At 39.5% G+C, this 20,623-nt stretch overlaps 1 protein-coding gene across 1 annotated transcript in view; it reads left to right on the forward strand.

Annotated features, from left to right (window-relative positions):
• GRIN2A (glutamate ionotropic receptor NMDA type subunit 2A) overlaps window positions 1-20,623 on the forward strand; it is a 165,149-nt gene that overhangs the window by 126,414 nt on the left and 18,112 nt on the right. The window contains exons 9-10 of the mRNA XM_008921736.4: window positions 1,096-1,256; window positions 17,354-17,541. Of these exons, the coding sequence (XP_008919984.2) occupies window positions 1,096-1,256; window positions 17,354-17,541 (349 nt within the window). The remainder of the gene's footprint in view (window positions 1-1,095; window positions 1,257-17,353; window positions 17,542-20,623) is intronic.

Genomic DNA, 20,623 nt, shown 5'->3' on the forward strand with positions numbered 1-20,623 from the left:
CTTTTGCAGCACAGGATAAATAGATTGCTCTTCTAACTTCAACACTGAAACCTGAGTGCATTTTACCATGGAATTTATGGGTGGCTGCTTTTATCAATTGCTCAATTCAATTTCCTCGTTAGCCAGTAGTTCCTCTAATTTGAGTGACCTTTTTCATTTGTTTCTTAAAGAGACATTTTAATCTAATCCTCAGATATCTTTTCAAAGATATTGCAAAGGCACATATAAAATGTTCAGATCTCTGAGCAAGAATTTTTGTGAGATTATCTGAATGATTTCCAGGTCTGAACCTTGACTGTGCCCTGGGCAATTGCCATTGCCTTGCACATATCCCCTGGCTTGTTTGTCTGTGCTGATGCAATAGTGATATAGAATTGTAGGATAAACCTATATGCCCTCAAGCAAATGGTTTGTAGTTTGAAACTGTGGGAATGAATAGGGACTGGGAATATAGGTGTGAGAGCTCCAGAAGCCTTTTTCATGTCAGGGTATGTAGTTGCTGATCCCCTGGGGAAGCTGAAAGAACTTTCTTTCCCTTGAATCGTGGTGGTGGAGGGAAAGCCAGCCCTCAGCCTGTCCCTGCCTGGCAGAGCTTCCTGCCATCCCCAGCACTCCTCTGGGACCAGTGTGTTGTGCTCCCTGTTGGATACTGAGAATGATCCTCTTTCCCTTTCTTCCCCCACAGTGTCCCAGCTGAGCTGGAAGTGTGAAACGACTGCCAACAAAGCACTGTTTTCTTTTCACTGCTGTTTACCAGTGTGTCTGCTGGCACTTTGGGTTCTCTAGGGGGAATGCTGGCAGATGAGGATCTTCCAGCATCTCTCTGCTCCAGTTTCTGCTGTCCTGCCATATTACAGTGCTTGAAAGAAAGTCACATTTGAGTGGCAAAATTGAGCTGGTTATACTTTGTAGATGCTTTTGTAAGTTCAGTCAGTGTGAAGATGGTTTCTGGTATAATAGACCTGAGTTAACCCACAGCATTTGCCTAGAAGAAATTTGAGGCAAATTATACAACTTCTGTGTTTTTCAGCTTGAAATTGCCCTTCTTTACATTTTGAATGCCTGAAACACTTTGCTTTTCCCCTTTCTTTCTAGTTTCAAAGGCCACATGATTACTCGCCTCCTTTTCGATTTGGAACGGTCCCAAATGGAAGCACTGAGAGGAATATCAGAAACAACTACCCTGATATGCACCTGTACATGACGAAGTTTAATCAGAAAGGAGTTGAAGATGCCTTGGTCAGCTTGAAAACTGGGTGAGCTTTTTCCCCTGAATTTTAAAGAATACTGTAGACTTGGCAGAAACTGAGAAATACTTTCAACTGCAAAAAATTTCAACTGCACTGTACAGATATCAGAAAGGAAAACGATTGCCTGTGATTTGTATGGCTATTTTAAAATTACTTGGAGGCCTCAATGTCCTATGTAAAATAGTTTCAAAGGGCAGAATTAGTGCTTCTCAGATTTGAAGACAGATGATCCAGATGGACCTGAGTTTGGCTGGAGGCTCACAGAACGTGTTTTGTATAGTTCCTTGTTATCTTTGCAGTGCTGTCTAATCCTGCCTCTGACAATCTCAGTAAGTATTCTGGCAAATATTAATGTCCTTCTTTCTCAAGATCTGAGATTTAGACTTGAGTGCCATCCATCCTTTACTCTCTCTGAAGTAGCCCATTCTGCCTGGTTGGACAAAGAGACTGAATTTTCATTCTTAATCCTCCAAAGGTATGAGAGTGACTCACTACTCACATCAGTATTCATCTGGGTGACAGGAATGTGTGAGCTCTAGTAGTTTTTTCTAAAGGCTTGATAGTAACATGTGCATTTTTGTTAATAATACCGTAATCATAATTTATCAATATACTTTATTTAGGTTTCATTTTGAAATGAGAAGACTAAGTTACTGTGGTGGTTTTAAGTACATCTACTCCAGTGGATGTTACAAGGAACATCTCTCCTGCTATTATTTATGGTGATGACAGGACACATTTCTTCCTACACTAAAATAACCTGTTACTTTTGGTCCTTTTTGGGGAACTGCCTATCATTTTAATTTTTACTTTCATTCTCCCAAACCTGTATTTCTTATGCAAAACACCTTGAAATCCCCAAGTCTTTTCTTAGAGTGAAGATTCCTTTCTTTAAAAAGTTACCCTTCCAGCTGTTTCCTTCACTGTTGTCTCCATGCTGCTGCCTGGATTCTCTCTGTCCTCATTTCTCAGGGTATTCTCAACTGGCACTTCCCAGGTGTGGTTTGTCCCATCCTAGGACAGACATGTAACACAGCGTGAGATCAGCCTTGCCCAGCATCTTCCAGACTGGAGCTCCTGCTCTGACTGAGCCCATGCAAGTTACATTTCCTGGGTGACAGCTAAATTATGCATTAGAGGTAGTCAGCTGAATGCTGCCATTCCTACTGTGAATTTTTAAAGAAGGAGCTGTCCTTGATTTCAGCCATTGCCGGGGCTGTTTCTGTTGGGTGGATGGTTTATCTGGGGGATGTGTACTTGTACTTTTCCCCAGCCATTTGTGCTACTGAAAGCCCTGAAAAACTGCTGTTAGCTTTAAAATCAGGCCAACCTGCCAGACACTTAAGCATGAAAATGAGGGAGGGGGGGGATACCTGACTGCAGGGTTGTTCAGGACATCCACTAAAACTCAGGCTGGCTGCTCCTGTGCCAGCTGCTGCTCTCCCTCAAAAGCTTTGCTCCTTCTGATGGCATAAACTATTCATTTTTTATAGATTTCTTTTTCCCTGCTGAAGTTGCTTTCCTCTTCTAAGTGGTTGCTCAGTGTGAAGGCCCCCAGGTGTGTACCTTGCTCCCCTTGACTGATATTCCTGCAGCAGATGGTACAAATCAGCTGCCACATGAGTGTTTTCTGAATCAATATAAGTAACTGCCACACACAGCTGTGCTCCTTAGGATTGTGTCTGGTGGCATCTACAGAAGGATTGAACAGTATGGCATCGGCTGCTTTCAGACCTGTATTCTTCAAAACCATCATTTTTCACTTTTTATTCCAATTTTTCTGTTCTGTTCCTCAGTATAGGTTGCTGTGGCTTCTTCCTTTCCCCCTGATGAATTATTTGACCAGATTCCTTCTCTCTCTGTGTAAAGTTTGTCCTTTCATCTTTAACTAGACCTGACTGAGCTTCCCCCCTCCCTGGCTTACTTTATCCCTTCATCCCATGATTTCTAGTACATCTTGTCCCATGGAGTCTGTGTTGCTGTGGCTTTTTTGAGGATGACCTGTCTGTTCTTCCTCAAACTCAAGCAAATGTATAGTTTCTATTTTCCTCTTCAGTACCTGTGTTCTGCTCACCTTATTACAACTGTTTTGTGTCTTTTTTCATCTTTATCTCTTTCCAAATCTATTCCTGTATTTTTATTTATTTATTTATTTTTCATTCTGATCACTGGGGATAGAACAAGTGACTTTTCTTATGTGTGGTAAAGCTTGCTGCTACTGCACAGCTTTTTGAAGATGAACTACCTGATAATTACAGTCATGATGTATAGACCAGAGAAGGACTTGCAAAGATTATCTGGTTGATAACTGCTGCCATGAGGTAAAATAAATTGTATCTGTGTTCTTCCTGAAAAGTGTTTGTGTAACCTGTATGTATTTCCAATCTCAGTTTTAAAACTACTTTTTCTTGGTTGAAGACATGAGATTTAGTCCCCTTTAGTTCCTTTTATATAATGTTTGATTCTAATTTTAAGGTGGAGCAAAAAATACCAGCAATGAGGCAATACTTAAAGACTGAATAATGCTACACATCTTGCCCCTGAGCTAAATAGAATGAAATTGTAAGTAGTGTCTTGTCACAGTTCAGTCTGGTTTTGCTGTATCTCAAACTCTTAAATCTTTTAATCAGCTTTAATTAGCATTAGCATCTTGAGATGTATTGGGAATATCTTGATCTCTGAGGCCATTGTGTTTAAAACATAATGTTACTGAGTTGAACTGGAAGAAGAAAGTGGGAAAACAACAAACATAAAGTTTCAGATGCAGAGATTTCTGAAAACAAATAGAACCAAAACTTTTTTGTTTTGGTTTGTTTTGGTTTGTTTTTTTTTTATCTCATGTTCTCTCAAGAAGCGGAAAATCAGCTTCTTCAGTCCAGTTGTTAACACGGCCAGGAAAAACCTCAGGGGCAGAAATACGAATAGAAATGTGCATAAAATAAATGGTTTCCCTGCCTCTATTTCCTGGTCTGCTCTAAGGGTTAGACAGGTCTTGTGCTGGAGTATTGCTGTTCACAGAGAGATGAGTGTGCACACAGCTGTATCTGGGTAGCCTGGAGAACATACCCAGCCCCTTCACCTTTGAGAGGTGAAGTTGGTAGTGTTTCAAGAAATTAATGTACAAGGAAAGTATCTGCTTTTGGGTTTTTTTAATTAGAACAAGCAACTTCACTGCATGGGCAATAGGCTTGGACCTATCTTGTTCAGTTAACATCAGAAATGTTTGAGATCAACAGCTTGGAAATTCTGCAAATTGAAGTGGAAATGAGATTTTTGCTTTAGTCTGACACTGACATTATACCTACTCCTTCAGGGGAATCCCCATGGCGGTGTTCGTTGAATCTTATCCATGAAGGCTTGTTGCTATCACTGGTAAAGGCAAATTTATCTGCTATATTGGTTTTCTCCCTTTCATAAGAAAGGAATCTTTGTTTCTGAAAATATCTTTAAAAAATCTGTAAGGTCGCAGTAATATCCATCTCTTGTCACTAGGGTCTTATTTCTGAGATTCACAGATACAGTTCTCAGAAAGCTCCTGAAACACCATTTGAACAACACCAGAACTTTAATTATTAATTAAATATATCAGTTTGCAACCAGTCCTTTTAAAAGGGAAGATCTTGTTATTGAAGTACTTCTTAATAATTTTCGAGATGGCAAAATATTGTCCCTCCTTCATGCAGTGTAGTACTGAAAGCAGTAATGATCTTACAAGCTTGTCGAAAAACATACTTGTGTTTTTCACTGAATTTCCTGCATTTAAGGGATCAGGTGGCCCACGTGTGCTGTGCTATGTGCAGAGCTTGGCATTGCTCCTTAGGCAGGACTGAGCAGCTCAGGAATTTGCTAGGTTTTTGTTCTTTAATGAGAACAGAAATGGCAGTTATTGCCCTGAGCATTATTCAGGAGAGTAAAGTCTGTGAGACATTAGCTAATGTATTCTTGGTGGGTGATGCCCAGCCCTGTTAGAGCCACGGTGGCTCCTCTGAGTTCTTTAGAAGTGTATTGATCAAATACAGTTTTAAAAATGCATGGCAAGCATTTCTGTCTATGCTTCATTTAATTCATCTACATTTTGAGAATCCTCTCTCCCAGAAAAGCAGATCCTATTGATTTTGCTTCTTGAAGAGAGAATAAGTCCCCAAATAGGAAGTTGCTGATTTTTGTGTTATGTTTACAGTGGCTCTTTGCGTTTGTTTGTTTGTTTGCCTGGCTGTATTTTTCCTGAAGAGACTATAATAAAAGAGTACTATCTTCTTGCAGGCAAAACCACCTCTCCCATTGCAATTCTCTGGTGTGGGTAGTATGAGCTCATAGCTGTTGAGTTTGCATGCAGTGTTTCTCTGCGTATGAGTGATTTGCTGCTGTAAAACTGCCAAGAGGAGAAATTGCAACAGCAGTAAACTGGAAATGCATTTCATGTTCTCACCTTTGCCCCAGCACATCTACAGTGGCATATAGTCTGGGACTTAACTGCTAATGGCTGAAGGAGGAAAATTTAATTGGGAAAGGCTTTTTTTAGTCTCGGGATAAAATGGGAGATGTTCACTAGCCTGCTGCCCATCACTTCATCTCAAGGAACCTGCAGCAAGGAATCCCTGGTGTTCCACAGGGAAGCAGCCCCTTGTACAGCTGCTTAATAAAACCATTTTTATTTCCAGCCCCAACTGTGGCTGTATATTCAGGGATTTGATTCTAACTACTTGGGACTTCATCCGCCTTCCTGTTAAAGGTACAATGCTTAGGACTTTATACACGCATGGAGTTTAATTCCTGATTCCTAGTTATCTCTGACATGCTGGTGGAATGATGAAGCTTCTTGGAATGGGTGGTGCTGTGGTGGCAGCACATCTACACTGCCAGAGCTACGACAGATACAGCCTCACATGTGGGGGGTCATCACATGTGTGATTTTATATCCACACAAGTAATGAGCTGTGCCCTGGGGAGCTGCTCTGGGCCTGCAGGGTGTCCTGAGCTGTCACCACTCAGAGAGGGACACATGATGATTCCATTCCTCAGCATCCTTTCATGGCAAATGCCAGCAGAAACACCTGGAAACGTCTGGGCAGTGCAAATGGCATGAGGAGTTATTTCCTCTCTGCAAGCCCTCTCTCTTGAGTGAAAACAATATGATTATTAGCATGTTTTATAGTATCCTGTGGCACTAAGCAGACAAAGTGCAAGAGAAGACCCCAGAAGGCCCCAATGGCCTTTTAACCCTCCATCTCTGAGTTTATTGGCCTGAATTGGATTTTTGTTGTGCTCACAGTGATTATAAATTGTATCCAATTCACAGCTTCACACACTCTGTTATTTGCTGAACAAATACAACCAGGTCAGAGGCTGCCCTGGCAGCTTGTGCTGTGTGGCACAGGCATAACCAGGAGGCAAAAATCCCTGTTTCTGTCAGCTGGAACAGGGTTCAGATTGTGCCCAGCAGGTCCTTCTGTTAATTAGGTCTGCCAATTAAAGTGGTGATGTGCCTAAAGTTAAAAACAAACCCGACCTGTCTTTTAGGCAGCAGCTCACATCTCCACTTCGATGCAAAACTTATTTCAATATTTTCAATTTATTTTTCCAGGAAAATTGCCATCAAAATTTTCACCAAAGGAAAACCTTCCCAGTTTTTGTTCTTACTGTGGTTCATACCTCTTCACCTCAAATGGGGAGGGAAAGCTGTGAGAGAAGTTGTCTGAAATAAAAATTACATGTGTTTTTTTTTTCATTAAAAGCACAAATTATTCTTATGGGCAGATAATAATGGCTAACAACCAGAACTCACAGAAGTGTTAAGCACATATAGAATGTCAAACTTTTAAACTAGTGGCTCAATATTTTTTGACTGTCTGATTGACAACACCTTGCAGTATTTGTAATTGAGAATATTCACACTTAGACTTTTAATGTTATCGTACACAGAGCAATTCTTTCACCAATTTTTAAGAATTTACCAGAGGTATTTGACTCTGAAGAGTGTTTGAGAGAGGAAGAAAAAGTTCAGTGGGCAGCATGAGATGTCTGTAGTCATAGTGGCTTATTGCTTGCAACCCTCCTGGGTGCCTGTTATGATACATGAATAGAGAAACTGTGCTGGAGACAGCTTTAGCACAAGCACTACTTTATGCAGCTAAATTTTAAAATAATATGTCCAATAATATTATATCCAGCTATCAGTCTAAAACATGATGTTTTCCTCCTTTCACATGGGCTACTTGTCAGAGCTCCCTATTCTGAGCCTGCTTGGGTTTTGTGCTTCTCCCAAGCTTTAAAAACAGGATTTAAAAATCAAATGCAGCAGCTGAAATAGCCCCTTCTTAACTGGGTGATCTTAGCTCATGTTTTTAAGATGTCACTGAAACAGCAACCTGTAATTGAAATATGTCCTGATCTTAATGAAGAGGGAATGATGTTCTCCTCTTTCAAAGTGTGAAGGCTTTCTTTGGGGATACTCAAAATTTAAACACCAATTTAACTATTGAATCTGAAACTTGTGTGTTTCACTTGTCATTGGAGAAGTATTTTCCTCAGTCTGCATCTGTTGTTACTGCAACAAAGTTTATAAACTAAGATAGGAATTAGCCTTTTTTTCTTTTTTAAGAGGAAAGTGCTGATGAATCTGACTTACATCTCTAAGTGTTTCATTAAGGAGAAATGTTTAAGAAAATTACTGTCCATATTTTCATCAGATCCATAGGATAGTAATTTAAAAGATGTTTGTCAGACCCTGAAAGGGCAACAATGGCAGGGTTGGATCAAGACTTGATGATCTCAGAGGTTCTTTCCAACCTGACTGATTCTATGATTCTATGAATTGTGCCAGGTGATCATTCTTTTAAGGGGGTGGTGAATCCAAAACATGAATCAGAGAATCATAGAATATTCTGAGTTGGAATGGACTCACAATGACATAAGGTGAAAAATTAATATTTCAGATAATTCACTGTCAATGGTACTTATAACTAATGATCAGGAATATAAAATAGCTTAGAGGACTGATTTATCCACCTCCTGGATTGCACTATTTCCGTACAAAGGCACTCACTGGACCATTTTTCTGGATATAACTTTTGGACATTTTTGGATGCTGACGCTCAGAAGAATTAATTTCTGCAGCTGGTCTGAAAGACAAAATAAAAAAATTCAATAGAGCTGTGAGACAGGACTATGGGAACTCCTTAGAAAAAAGTGGAACTGAACTTTGATTTTAAAACAGTCAAATGAAACCTAAAACTGAGCTGGACTGTGTCTGAAGCACTGATGAGTTCAGGCAGCTTTTGCCATAAATCATATATGGAGTATCATTTTTTATGCCTGCACGCCTTCTGTCTCATAGCTGGAGTGGAAATACCTTCAGAAATTGTTGTTCTGTAGTACTGACAAGTGGAAATAACCACAACTGTCAGCCACTTAAGATATTTTTGTTTGAGTAAAAGTGGCCATCAGTTGGTCTCTCCTCTTTGCACTCTCCTCTCTCTCTCAGTCTCTCCCTGTGTCTTTTCTCTGTAAAGTTCAGCAGTGATTGATAGAATATTGCATTTGTGGAGTTAAACTTACATAGTTACCATCTGGAGATCAGATGTTGCGAATACCAAATTAAACAAGCTCAGAAAAAAACAGAAGGAATTGGTGGAAGGTAATTTGGAGCTGTTCAACCTGATGGGGTTAATACAGCCTGGAGCACATGAAATGCCCATTTGTCTAAAGCCCAAAAGATCTGTTCAGGGACAGTAGCATCCCTGCCTGCCTTCTTTCTTTTATTCCCCCTCTCTATTGTTTGCAATAATCTTCTGCCATAGGTTATTAGATCCTAAGTCTAAGCCAGTGAGGATCTGCTGCCCACATAGGGGTATTCCTCACCATATATATTTGGGGGGAAACATCTAAGTCAAAGAGCACTGAACAGAGATCCAGAACTACCTGGGAGAGCAAAACATTTGCTCTTCTCCAGAATGTCTACTTATCCCTGTCAATTTTGACAGTAAGTGCTAAATTATTGTACAAATATAAATGCACTTTCCTTAAAACCATAGGAAGGAGTAAATAATGTAACAATTTCCTTCCTGACCTGTAAAAAAAGAAATCTCTGCTAAACAGTTTTGACCCATTCAGTATTTTCTCTCCTGGTTGAGCAGGTTCAGACAACTTCTGCAATCGATGACTTCATTTAGTTTGGCATCAGGTGGCTGGGGTAACTTCATTTTGATTTAAATTATGATGCTTACTGTTGTACTTCAATCTAATATTTGTTTCAATGTTCATTCTAATGTTCATTTTGGCATTGCAGTGGATGTTACAGCTGTAGCCACCCAAGCTGAGAACTGGGGAGCTGGTTTGCAACTGGGCAACTGCTGCCTGCGCTGAAAGGCCACGGAGATATGAAAACATTTAAATTTGCTGTTCCATTTAAAATATTTTTTTCAGAGGATCTGTTCACTGAAGTATCAGTTCTAAAATCTAATAGCTTAAAAGAAATGTGTGCCTGGATGAGCACAATTTTTCTGCTTTTGCTGCTGGTGTTACTGCTGAAGTGAGTAGAGTGCAGGGTTTGCACACAAAGTGCCACCAAGCTGGCAGCACAGAGATAAAGACTCCACTTGTGGCAGGATTTTCTGGCATCACTTTTTCTGATGGCTGATCCCTGTTTCCCCATAACTTACTGTCCTTTCAGGAAATGCAGTTATTCTCATATTCTTGTAATTACATTTTCAGGAATTTCTTCATGGCCATAAAATAAATCCATTGCTTCTTTTCCTGTTTTTTTGTTTTTTTTTTTTTTTTTTTTTTTTTTTTTTTTTTGAGGTTATCTCATGTGTCTGTATTACCATTTTTAGGTAATGCAGTTATCTATCTATTATCTTTAAATATTACAAAGTACCTGGAAATTAAATGAACAGGTGGAAGTAGCTGTGTCCCATCTAACCCCTCTTTTGAGAAGCTATTCTAAGTTTTAGTATTAATTGGATTTGGGGTTGAGATCAGCTGCTTGGTGAGCTGTGCTGAATTTATCCTTTATTATGCTATTGTAACTGGGACAAAACCTTTAATCTAAAAATATATTCCCCCTACTCGGCTCTTCAGATTTTTGTGTTTTGATAAACTGATGCGTTGCAAAAAACTTCTTGGCTTGGCTTCTGAGACGTGAAGTGGGACACTCTTCCATTGTATAAATTAATCATAAAGGCAAACTAAATTTTCCATTATTTTGTTGCTAAGGGAAATGTTGGAGGGACTGGGAAGGTGGATGGACAGAGGGAATGGGAGCTCCTGTGAGGGAGGAGGGTGAGTGCTCCTGTTCAGGTGACCACAGCCAAGTGATGGAGGAGAGTTAACAGCGGGTTTTGTGGCAGCTGGGATTGCCCTGACAGGAGGTGCAGCCTCCACAATCTCTCACTGTGGTGTTAATGTCTGTCAGAACTCGCTCTTTCAAATTTTATGTCTCCATTTTCTGTGTGAAGATCGAAGTGAGGACAGAGCTGGGAGAAGAGTTGGAAGCTCATTCCCTGCTCACAAGTTCATCATGTAACTGGGTTATACTTTGCTAAGCTGTGTTGTTGCAGGGGGCTGGTTGCTGAATTTTCCCCTAATGAATTTGCAGTGTCAAGATGTCAAGAAATCCATTCAGTGCACGTGAAGTTCAGTTCTACGTGGAGCTATTTGAATATGTACTAAAAGAGAAAGTCGCTGCTGGTGAGGAAATGCATCAGATAACCTGAAATGCATTTTAGTAAAATCCAGGCCAAAGAAATCAACAGTTCTTCATGCTAAAGGTTAAATATGTGCTTCTCTTGCTGCAGCAGTATCAAAGTATCACTTTAGAGAGCTTTCATCTTCAGAGCAGTGTCCTTTCCCTTTGGTTACTGCGTCATTCCATGGTGACCTTTCAGCACTGCATCCCCTGGACACAGAGACACACAAATGACCCTGTGTCCCTCACTGTGCACTCTTGACATACTTTCTTTTATCTCTTCTGTGGAGAAAGAAGGGATAAAATATAAATTCGTAATGTAAATCCATCATATTTTAAACCCAGTATTTTTGCACTTGCTGCCTTCCCAGCAACGCTATTGATGATCTCTAAAATATGTGCTTATGTTTAATCCAGTCTTAAGTTGGATACCTTTTTTTTTTGGCTTGATACCAAATTATAAATGCTACTTTAAGGGTCATGTAAGGCAACGCAATTTATTTTTAAAAGAAAAATAAAAACCTGAAAAGTAGTGGAGATTTTTGCAGAATGTTTTTAAAATAAGCTGTGTTTCTCCAAAACTAAATGATGATGGGGTTAAAGAGGGGAAGTGGTGATAAAAATGTTGTTTGAGGATTCACAGGCTTCCAGTCTGATATTTGCAATAAGACAGTAATTTCAAATATTGTTCTTTCAAGAGACACAAATGGAGTCTTATTAAGCAGATATGACACCTGCTATGTAATAATCTTTGTAGTCTCTTTTGCATTTATTTACAACCAGATTTGAGGAGTGACATCTCTCAGTTTAAGACACCCAGGCAAATTTCAAAAATGGGTCTGATTTCATTTACTACCTTTCCTCAGAATAAAATTTATGTAATTCATAATGAATAATTTTTCTTAAATATGCAGTTGACCTTTAAATTTTCAGAACAAGCCCCAGAAGGTGTATATTTGAGTTGCAAGATACTCTTAATCAAAAATAATGTAGAAGAGTCATTGTGATACAGCTGTTTGCTGCCAAATGCAGTGCAAGCACATTGCTATGATGATGCACTTCTGTGTTACGTTCATCCTGGTTTGTGTAAGCCAAATCTGTGTTGGTAACAATACCCAGCTTTTGTCTGGCCATGAAAAGAACATATTTGGGGTGTTAGAAAACACAAAGAAATGAGAGTGAGGAAAAATTGATTCTAAAGTTAATGTCCTGGATCTGACAGATGAATACTGCACCAAACAGTACCACTTTAGCAAGAAATTAATTCTGCTGTGGATATTTTATGTTTGAATTTACTGCAGCACTTGAAAACTGGAAAGCAACTTCAGTCATGCTCCAGTTTCTCTGATCCTCAAGGGAAACACAATATTATTTGTTCCATACACTCCAATGCTGGACAGCGAAATAGAAGGGGAATAAACAGGCCTACACTGAACATACCTCTCCTTTTCCAAGTATTGTGACACAGAGCACAGCAGGACACAAAGTAACTGAAAAAGATGGATTTCTAATGTACTGGATTGCTGCTTATGGGTCCAGAACTGCTGAGCACATTGGCATTTTAGAGTTTTCCTTCTCATTCCCTCAAGAAAACAAAATCGCTGAAGGATTATGCAGTTGGTTAAGGAAGCAAAGGAACATTTTCCAACTGAGTTATACTTCAGTTGCTGAGGAATAAGTCACTAATAAAGGAGCATTTTCCTAATCCTTCTTTTCAGTTTCCATCATAGGAATTTGAGAAATAAAGATATGGAAAATTATAGGGAACTGTTTTCAGCTTTTCTGAAATTGCTTTTCTGTACCTTTTCCTTTAACTTTAATTTTCTTTACACAGGCATTTTTGAATGTGTGCAGCAATGCTTGAGAATGGGTTTTTGCAATAGCTATTCTGATATTTCAACTCTTATCCTTCTTGATGACTCATAAATGTTTAGGTACAAGACTGTCCACATTTGTTTTTCACAGATCTCCCACTTCAAATTATTACATTCACTGATGCTCTTTTTTGTTTTTCTAGGACTATTCCAATTCATAATTTTCTAACACCTGATGTTCTCCTATGCTGTGGGAGCTAAAATTCTCCCCACCCCCTTTCCTCTTGGTGCTTGCTACGTGATGAAAGGCATTTGCCTTTGTAGTCACTCTTATGTAAATATTCCTAACTGTTTATTGTTCCTCCTAACCAGGATTATTGCAGGAGTTCTGAGGAAGTTTGCAGACCTGCCCATTGCTCAGATGAGTCATAGCACTGTGGTCCTGTTCCTCTGCACTGGCTGAAAGTGCCTGGCGTTTTTGATGAGTTCATGGCAGTTATAAACCTTGTCTCTTGCTGCATCCCAGTCCTGATAGTTCTCCTTCAGCTTTCTACTAATTCTTACCAGTTTATTTAAACCTACACAGTGTGACAAAGCTTTTCACTCCCCGAAGTGGCTGCACTGAAGTGACAAGTTAATTGGTTCATTTGTACGTGACTAAGGTTTGCAGGAGGCTCTGAGCCTCCCTGGGTGTGGGTGCTGTGCTGCCTGGGAGCTGTTCTGCAGGGAGGATGTAACTCCAGCACAGAGTGGTCAGCACTCAGAGCACTGCAAAGCTTCTCACATGTGCAGCACAGTTCAGTTTTGCTGCCACAAGAACAAGGAACAGGGAGAGCTGGAGGTCCAGGCTTGCCAGTCCTGCCTGGAGGATGACAAGACAAGGATGGGCTTCTGTGTCCAGCAGTCCCTGCCGTGCTCACAGCCCGGCTCCTCCACCAGAGCCAAGCAAAACAACAGCTGTGCCTTTCCCCACACAGACATAGCAGGAAGGAAAGTCCTCTCTGTTCCCAGCAGCCTTCTGGCCCATGCCTTCCTCCAGAGCTGATGCTCGCTGCCAGCTCTGCAAACAACTCAGAAAGGGTCACATTTTTGGACTTGCCCAGATTTTGCTGTCTTCGTTTTTGGAAACGCTTACTGAAAAATGTTTGAAGTTATCTGAAAGTTCTTAAAAATTTGGAGTGTCAGGAATTCACCTCCTGGTTATGGAGGAGTTGGGTGCCCTAACATCTGAGAACTTCAGTTGGGGCTTGTTACTCCCTGCCCACGCTGCAGGGGTACAGCATGTTCTGAAGCTTTGCAGGAACAGTACTTCTGTAATCAGCTCATGATGAAGAGATAATTGAACCTTGAGAGGCCATAAGATTTATGTTGGAAATGGGGAATATATATTCTGAATATGAGTTTGTATTTGTAGATACCAAGACTTTTTTCAGGGCAATCAACTTTTTGATTTATAGTTCAGACATTGGGCAGCAACTCATAGAAGAACCCTCAGCTCTCAGCATCTGTCAGGAAAGTGCCTCATGTTTTTAAACTGATTTGCCTAATGAGATTTATTGTGACCTAATAGAAGTAGTATAGAAAAAGCCCTCAATAGTAAAGCCTTCAGCATCATCAGAACCTGCTCTCCTCATTGTACCCACTGCAGTGATGCCCAGACTCCTGGGAAACAGGGGTTGTGGTTCCACAGCCAGTGAGTGAAACTGTGATTGAGCATTGTCTTTCTATCCCAAGGTTTGACTAACGTTTAGTGACTCAGGAGGCAAACTGCCTGTTTGAGTGTGATTTCTGAGGTAGCACAAAGCTTTTGCCCTGGAGCCTTTAGCAAAGAGATCTGTTTCCTTTGTATTTCTGACTGAGACTGTTTTGACAGAAGAATAGCTGACTCTTTATGTTTTCTCTGTGTTTGCCAGCATGTGTTTTATGTGCTTACATTGCAAAACTATAAATCTCAGAATAAACAGATGACAAATTCCAGAGTGTGTTTTAACTGAGGCTGGCTGGTGGTAGCAGTGTCTGCACCCATTACCTCCCCATCCCTTGCCTGAGCCATAGGCACCCACCAGGAGGGGAAGTGTCCTTCCTTCCCACAGGTAACTGCAGAGGTCTCAAAGCATGAGCTTGGATTGTATTGATTTGGGTAATTGTCTGCTGCAGATCAGAGAAGTTACAAGTATCTCAAGGATACAGCAAGCGGGTTTGTGGGTTTTTTTCCCCTTGTGAACCTACCCCGAGAACATAGATTTTTGTTTTTGCTCTCTACACAAGCAAAGATTGTCTCTGAAGTGCTGAATCAAAGCCCATCATTTATAAAACTCTGATCTGGTGTTGAGAACTGCAGGCTTGGGCAGTGCCCCGGGGCCCTCTTGGATACCTCCAGTTTAGTTACCCCAGAGCCACATAGCCATCCATGTTTCATTTTGGGATTGGATTTGTGGCACCATCTAACAGGTGTTTAGTGATTGTTTTCTGCATGTTAAATTATCCCATTTAAAGGAAGGAGGGAGGCAGACTTTTAGCATTTGTGAAGCTAGTCTGCTTTTTAAGCTGAGGATTGTACCAAATGAGTTTTAGGGAAGAGTGGAAAAGCAAAAGAAGTGATGGCCAGACTATTTCTTTTAATGGTTGCATGAGCCACCTGTACTTCTCTAAATGAACTACTTCACTAAATCCCAATTTGGTGACTTGAATGGTGAGTGTTGGGATAAATATCTTTGAAGGTAAGCAATAAAGTGCAGTAAGTAGTGACAGGAATTTCACTTTTCACTTTTTCATGACAGCAGACAAAAATCCAACAACTTCATTCTCTCCTGGTATTCCTCTTGGTTTTACATGAGATGGACAGGGATATTTTTTACTGCCACATTTTTGATACCTGATTTAGAGTTCTGCAAAGGATAGGATTCTGTATGAATCTGTTGGTTGGTTATTTATGAACAAACATTGCATTATGATGCACATGAAAATTTGTTGGTTTTTTTTCTTCTTTTCTGTGATATGTTTAGGTTTTGCTCTGTTCTGTGGTTATAAATGAAAAGTTTTATCAACATAAACTGATTTAAGATAGTATGATTCCAAAACTTCACAGCAACAGAATTCAAAGCTGGGGCATACTGGTATAATGTAATTGAAGTTGATGCTCTTGTACCTGTTTGTGCCACAATACATTTATTTTTATGATTTCCTTGCCACAAAGACAGGCCCTAACTGTTTCTGAGCAGTATTCTGCCAGCCTTTGTCAGCTGCATCCCATCAGGAGGAGTCAGCAGTGCTCCACAGCAATGCACTGGGGCTCTCCAGGGGCAGTGCTGGCAGTGCCTGGAGCTGCAGAGCCACTGAGGGTGACAGGGAAGACTCCACCTGCACCATCCTGGGAGGCCCATGGTGTAGCTGTGTTCTCCCTGCTCCTCTGGCCTCCTGTGGGATGGACAAAAGTGTTGAAAATGGAGAGTGTGTTACTGGGGGATGTGATGACTTTGGGCTGAGACCCAAATAGCTTCTTTCTATTGCCTTTCTAATCTGCTGGTCCTGTGCAAGTGGTAGAAATCACAGAGGTTTTGGCTGCAGAGGAGGACAGTAATGCAAAATAAAGTCAAGTTTTTATCTTTTTAAAGATTGCACATGAATTTATGCCGGTACAAGAATATATCTTTTCTTTGACGGGGATCTGCTGCTGGCAAGTGATTGTCCTTCCAAATGGCCTCCTCTTCTTATAGGTGTATTTTCATTGGTGAAATAGCCATGCACCAACCTTCTAACTCTTGCTTTTACAGTGCTTCTGAAAAGGTATCCTGAAGGACACTGCCTCTTCTCCCTTCCTTCCTGAATTTGTGTTCCTGTCTTTTGTTGTGTTCCCTGTACTCTCTAGAGAACGGGATTATCCCATTCTTACATTATTAGGTAGATGGACTGAAAGGCTGGAACTTTTTCACAAGTTCCTTTGTTCCTGCTGTGCTCCAGATACACAAATAATAAGTTTGGAACTGCGAATCTTAAAGGAATGTTTTATATAATTTTTAAGCAGGATTTAGATAGCTGTATTGAGTATGCTCCAGTACCGGAGCATATTGAATACATTGAATATGGTTTGTCTTATCAGGGACTTAACCTCCACCTTCACTGTTTATTTTTGGAAAGAGATGTAAAATAAGGGCACGTGTGTAAAGACTGGTGAACTCATGTTTTCAATCTCATTCAGCAGTTTAAATAAACTAATTGGTTATTGTTGTTTCAAATCTAAATTATCTATTGTAATTTCTGTTGGTTTGGGAGACCATTTTGCATCTCAAGATATTTATTACTCATTTTGAGAACACAGATAGAAAGATAACAGGGCAAGACGTTTTGTGGCTTGGTTTCTCCTGCTCGGTATTTTTTTAACAGCATCCCTTAAAATAGAAATGCAAAACTACGTGTCCTACTTTCCCCTCACTAAAATAGATGCCTTTTGTTAATTTTAGATACAGCAGAGCAGGATATGTAATTAATGATATCAAAGAATCCATATGATATTCAACAGGGTCTTAACATCAAGGACAAAAGAGGTCTGCCAACAGCTGTCCCTAATGATTTGGTTTGTAAAATGTTTTCTTTTATTTCAGGAAGCTGGATGCTTTCATCTACGATGCAGCAGTGCTGAATTACAAGGCTGGAAGAGACGAAGGCTGCAAACTTGTCACAATAGGGAGCGGATACATCTTTGCCACTACCGGCTACGGAATTGCACTTCAGAAAGGATCACCTTGGAAGAGACAAATCGATCTGGCCCTCCTTCAGTTTGTGGGAGATGGTAGGCACCAACCTTCTTTCCTCTCTTTTCTTTCTCTCTGTATGCACAGTTCATTCAGTTTAAGTAGCTCTGAACCTTTTTAGTACTGTTCTCTTGCAGTCTTAAAAAAAAAAAAAGTAGTAAAACAAACGAGTAAAATTACTTCTTGATGCTGAGACAGGAATTCTCTTCCACTCTGTTCTAACCCACCTCACTGCCAAGGACATCTGCATCTATTTTTCAGACAGTGTTTTCATATACATCACAGATTAAAGCTGGTCTTAATGTTAGGGAGCATTTATAAATTTATTATTTTGCCTCTGAACAAACCCTGAAGAGTTTTTCTTTGGTAGATGAGTTATCTTTCTACATGACCATTTTGCTATTAAAAAGTGTTTAGCTCAGTTGTGGACTGATGTGAGTGATCCCTCACATAGGATGGATTCATTTAAACTTCTGGTAAAAGAATATCTGTGAAATTGAATTAGATTGACTGGTTTCATTGAATTTCAAACAACTATTTTTCATTCTAACACAAAATAGAAGCATTGTAGGTCCTCTTGGCACTTCTGCCCTGCAGAAGAAAACTTACTGCACATCTTTGATATATTTGTAAACAGTAATGATGACTCAGTCTCCACAGAGGGTTTGAACTCCTTTCTGATTGTAGAAATAGTTGTTTGGCACAGGGAAACTTCAAGCCTTTCATATGTGCAAGCAAATAGATATATGGTGATTAAAAAAAATTGTATGTTATGACTGACTAAAATCTTCTATCAGGTTGGAATATGGTGTGTGTTACATAATCTTTTTTTTTTTTTTCTACATAAATACATGTGTTGACTTTACATTTTTCTGTCAGTGAAAGAGAGGGCTTTATTGAAAAATAAATATGGACTTAAGGTCAGCAGTGGCATGTTGTTGAGACTAAGAATGGCAAATTTCAGTGTAACAGGAATGGCAGAGTGCAGGCCTGTTCCATAAAAAACAACATTCATTTTCATACTGCAGGCAACAAGGGTGTTAGTCTTCCAGCACATGGATTTTATTCCTCTTATAATGCTAAACAACTGGAAGAGGTGTAACCATCCTGGCTGATGCATCTTGTCTGGTACACATATAGAGATATTAGTGACATCATTATCGATCTGTTGGATTTAGAGAGGCTAATGAGGAAACATTGCTTACTTGGGTGAAGGAATGGATAGATGACCTGCAATGGCTACATTTCAAGCATTCACATACTCTTGTGCTAAACAGTTGCAATTGATTGGCTAAAATATTTGATTTATTTTTCTATTTAGAAAATTTCTTTCTTTTTGTGTAGTATATTAAGGATTATTAGGTTTTATAATTCCAACCCGTTTTTAGATGGGCAGGTTGAATCAGAGATATTGGCTTATTTGTCCCATACTAAAGAAGAAAAAGCTTCTGTATCCTGAAGAAGAATCTGAGTTGATTTTTTTCACTGTGGGCTGACCCCTCTAGGTGTTGCCAGAGCATCACTCAGGTTTTCCTTCTTTTCACTTTGTATTTCCTTCATGCTTCATCTTTCATCATTTTTGATGCTTCTCATCCAACAAAAAGAAATTAAATCACAGGAAAGAAAATAAATGAAATAGAAGGGAAAGCAATTGAAGCTATTTAAGAAAAACCTCATCAGAATACCAAAGGTGCTGCATTTTTATGCATCGCTTTGTCTCTGAATACCAGGGAGAAAACAGAGTGAATGGGAAGAAATCGTGAAAAATCTTATCCTCTGTTTACACTTTGACCTGTGGACTTACTTAGCATACAAATGCTTATATCTTTAACCCATTTTTAGTAGCTGAAAACAATACAAATGAATTATTTATGAAACTCAGTATTAAAACCTTTCTATGAATAATTTATAGAATAGCAATAGATACAGTGGACACCCAGGTGAATAAAACCTTGTCACGAAATATCTGCTCCCTTGTTCATCTTGCTCAGATATTACTTCAGGAGATAAGCAAGTGCTTTGAAGCACAAACCATGGGGATTGTGAGTGTGTTGATGGCATTTTTTAAGTAGCTTTAGAAGCTGCTCTGAACAACCCATGAATGTTAAAATGCTAATTTTCTCTTGTAAAGGACTCCTAAAGTTGTTCAGAAAATGGTGTGGGCACTATTAACGAGAACAGCAGTTGGGCATATGTGATGTGTAGGAATTATTGTAGGCATGCTTCTAGTCCCAGAAACCTTTGCTACCTTGTCTCACTTCACTGTGTCACAGGTCTAGATGATAATTTTCGGGAAAAAAACACCCCCAACAACCAAACAGATGCAGGAAAAGAAGAAAAAGAAACAACCCCCCCCCCCCAAAGAATGAAATTTCTTCTACTGATTTACAAAGTACATTGCAGGTGAACTGGAATAAAACACCAAGAAATTAAATGTAAAGAGTAATTGCCTGGAACTAGCATGACCTGATTTTGTAATCTACGTCCAACTGCAGTAGTTTGATGGATAATCTTTTTAGCTATGAATTTACATAACTCTGTTTTGGTGAACTAGAAGGGATGAACTCGGAGTTCAGACCAACATCACTTTGCTATATCACTAAAAATCTCTTTGAAGTTATCTAGACTAAAAGCAAGTATGGTTGGGGGGAAGTTTCATCTTAAGATGATACTCCTGGGAAAGCCTCAGAGGAGCCTGGATGAGGTTGTTTAAGTAAATAGGCAAACACAAATGAAGGCAGAAATACTTCTTCCACATGTAGAGCCTCTGCAGAATATATTATTCTCTTAGACTAAGCCTATAAAACAGCAAAGCCCCTGGTATTATTGAATTACTATTCAGTGTATGTAATAGAGCATCCATCACAGTATGGAATAATTTCAATGAATGATTATAAATGTAATGAGTTTCATAACTCTAAGGAAAAATATCCTGATGAGTTCAACAAACACAATTTCTTTATATGTATATTATGTTAATAAGAGGAGAAAACCTTTTGGATTATACTAGATTATACTTGGATAAAACAAAGTGATTTTTTATCTCATTGCACCTGCAAGAAATCATGATCTCATCTCTCTTTTACATTTACCCAGTACTGAGATGGCCTTTTGAAATGG

This window comes from Manacus vitellinus, unplaced genomic scaffold (assembly GCF_001715985.3).
Source record: "Manacus vitellinus isolate BGI_N305 unplaced genomic scaffold, ASM171598v3 scaffold_12_pilon, whole genome shotgun sequence".
In the NCBI taxonomy this organism is placed as follows: domain Eukaryota; kingdom Metazoa; phylum Chordata; class Aves; order Passeriformes; family Pipridae; genus Manacus; species Manacus vitellinus.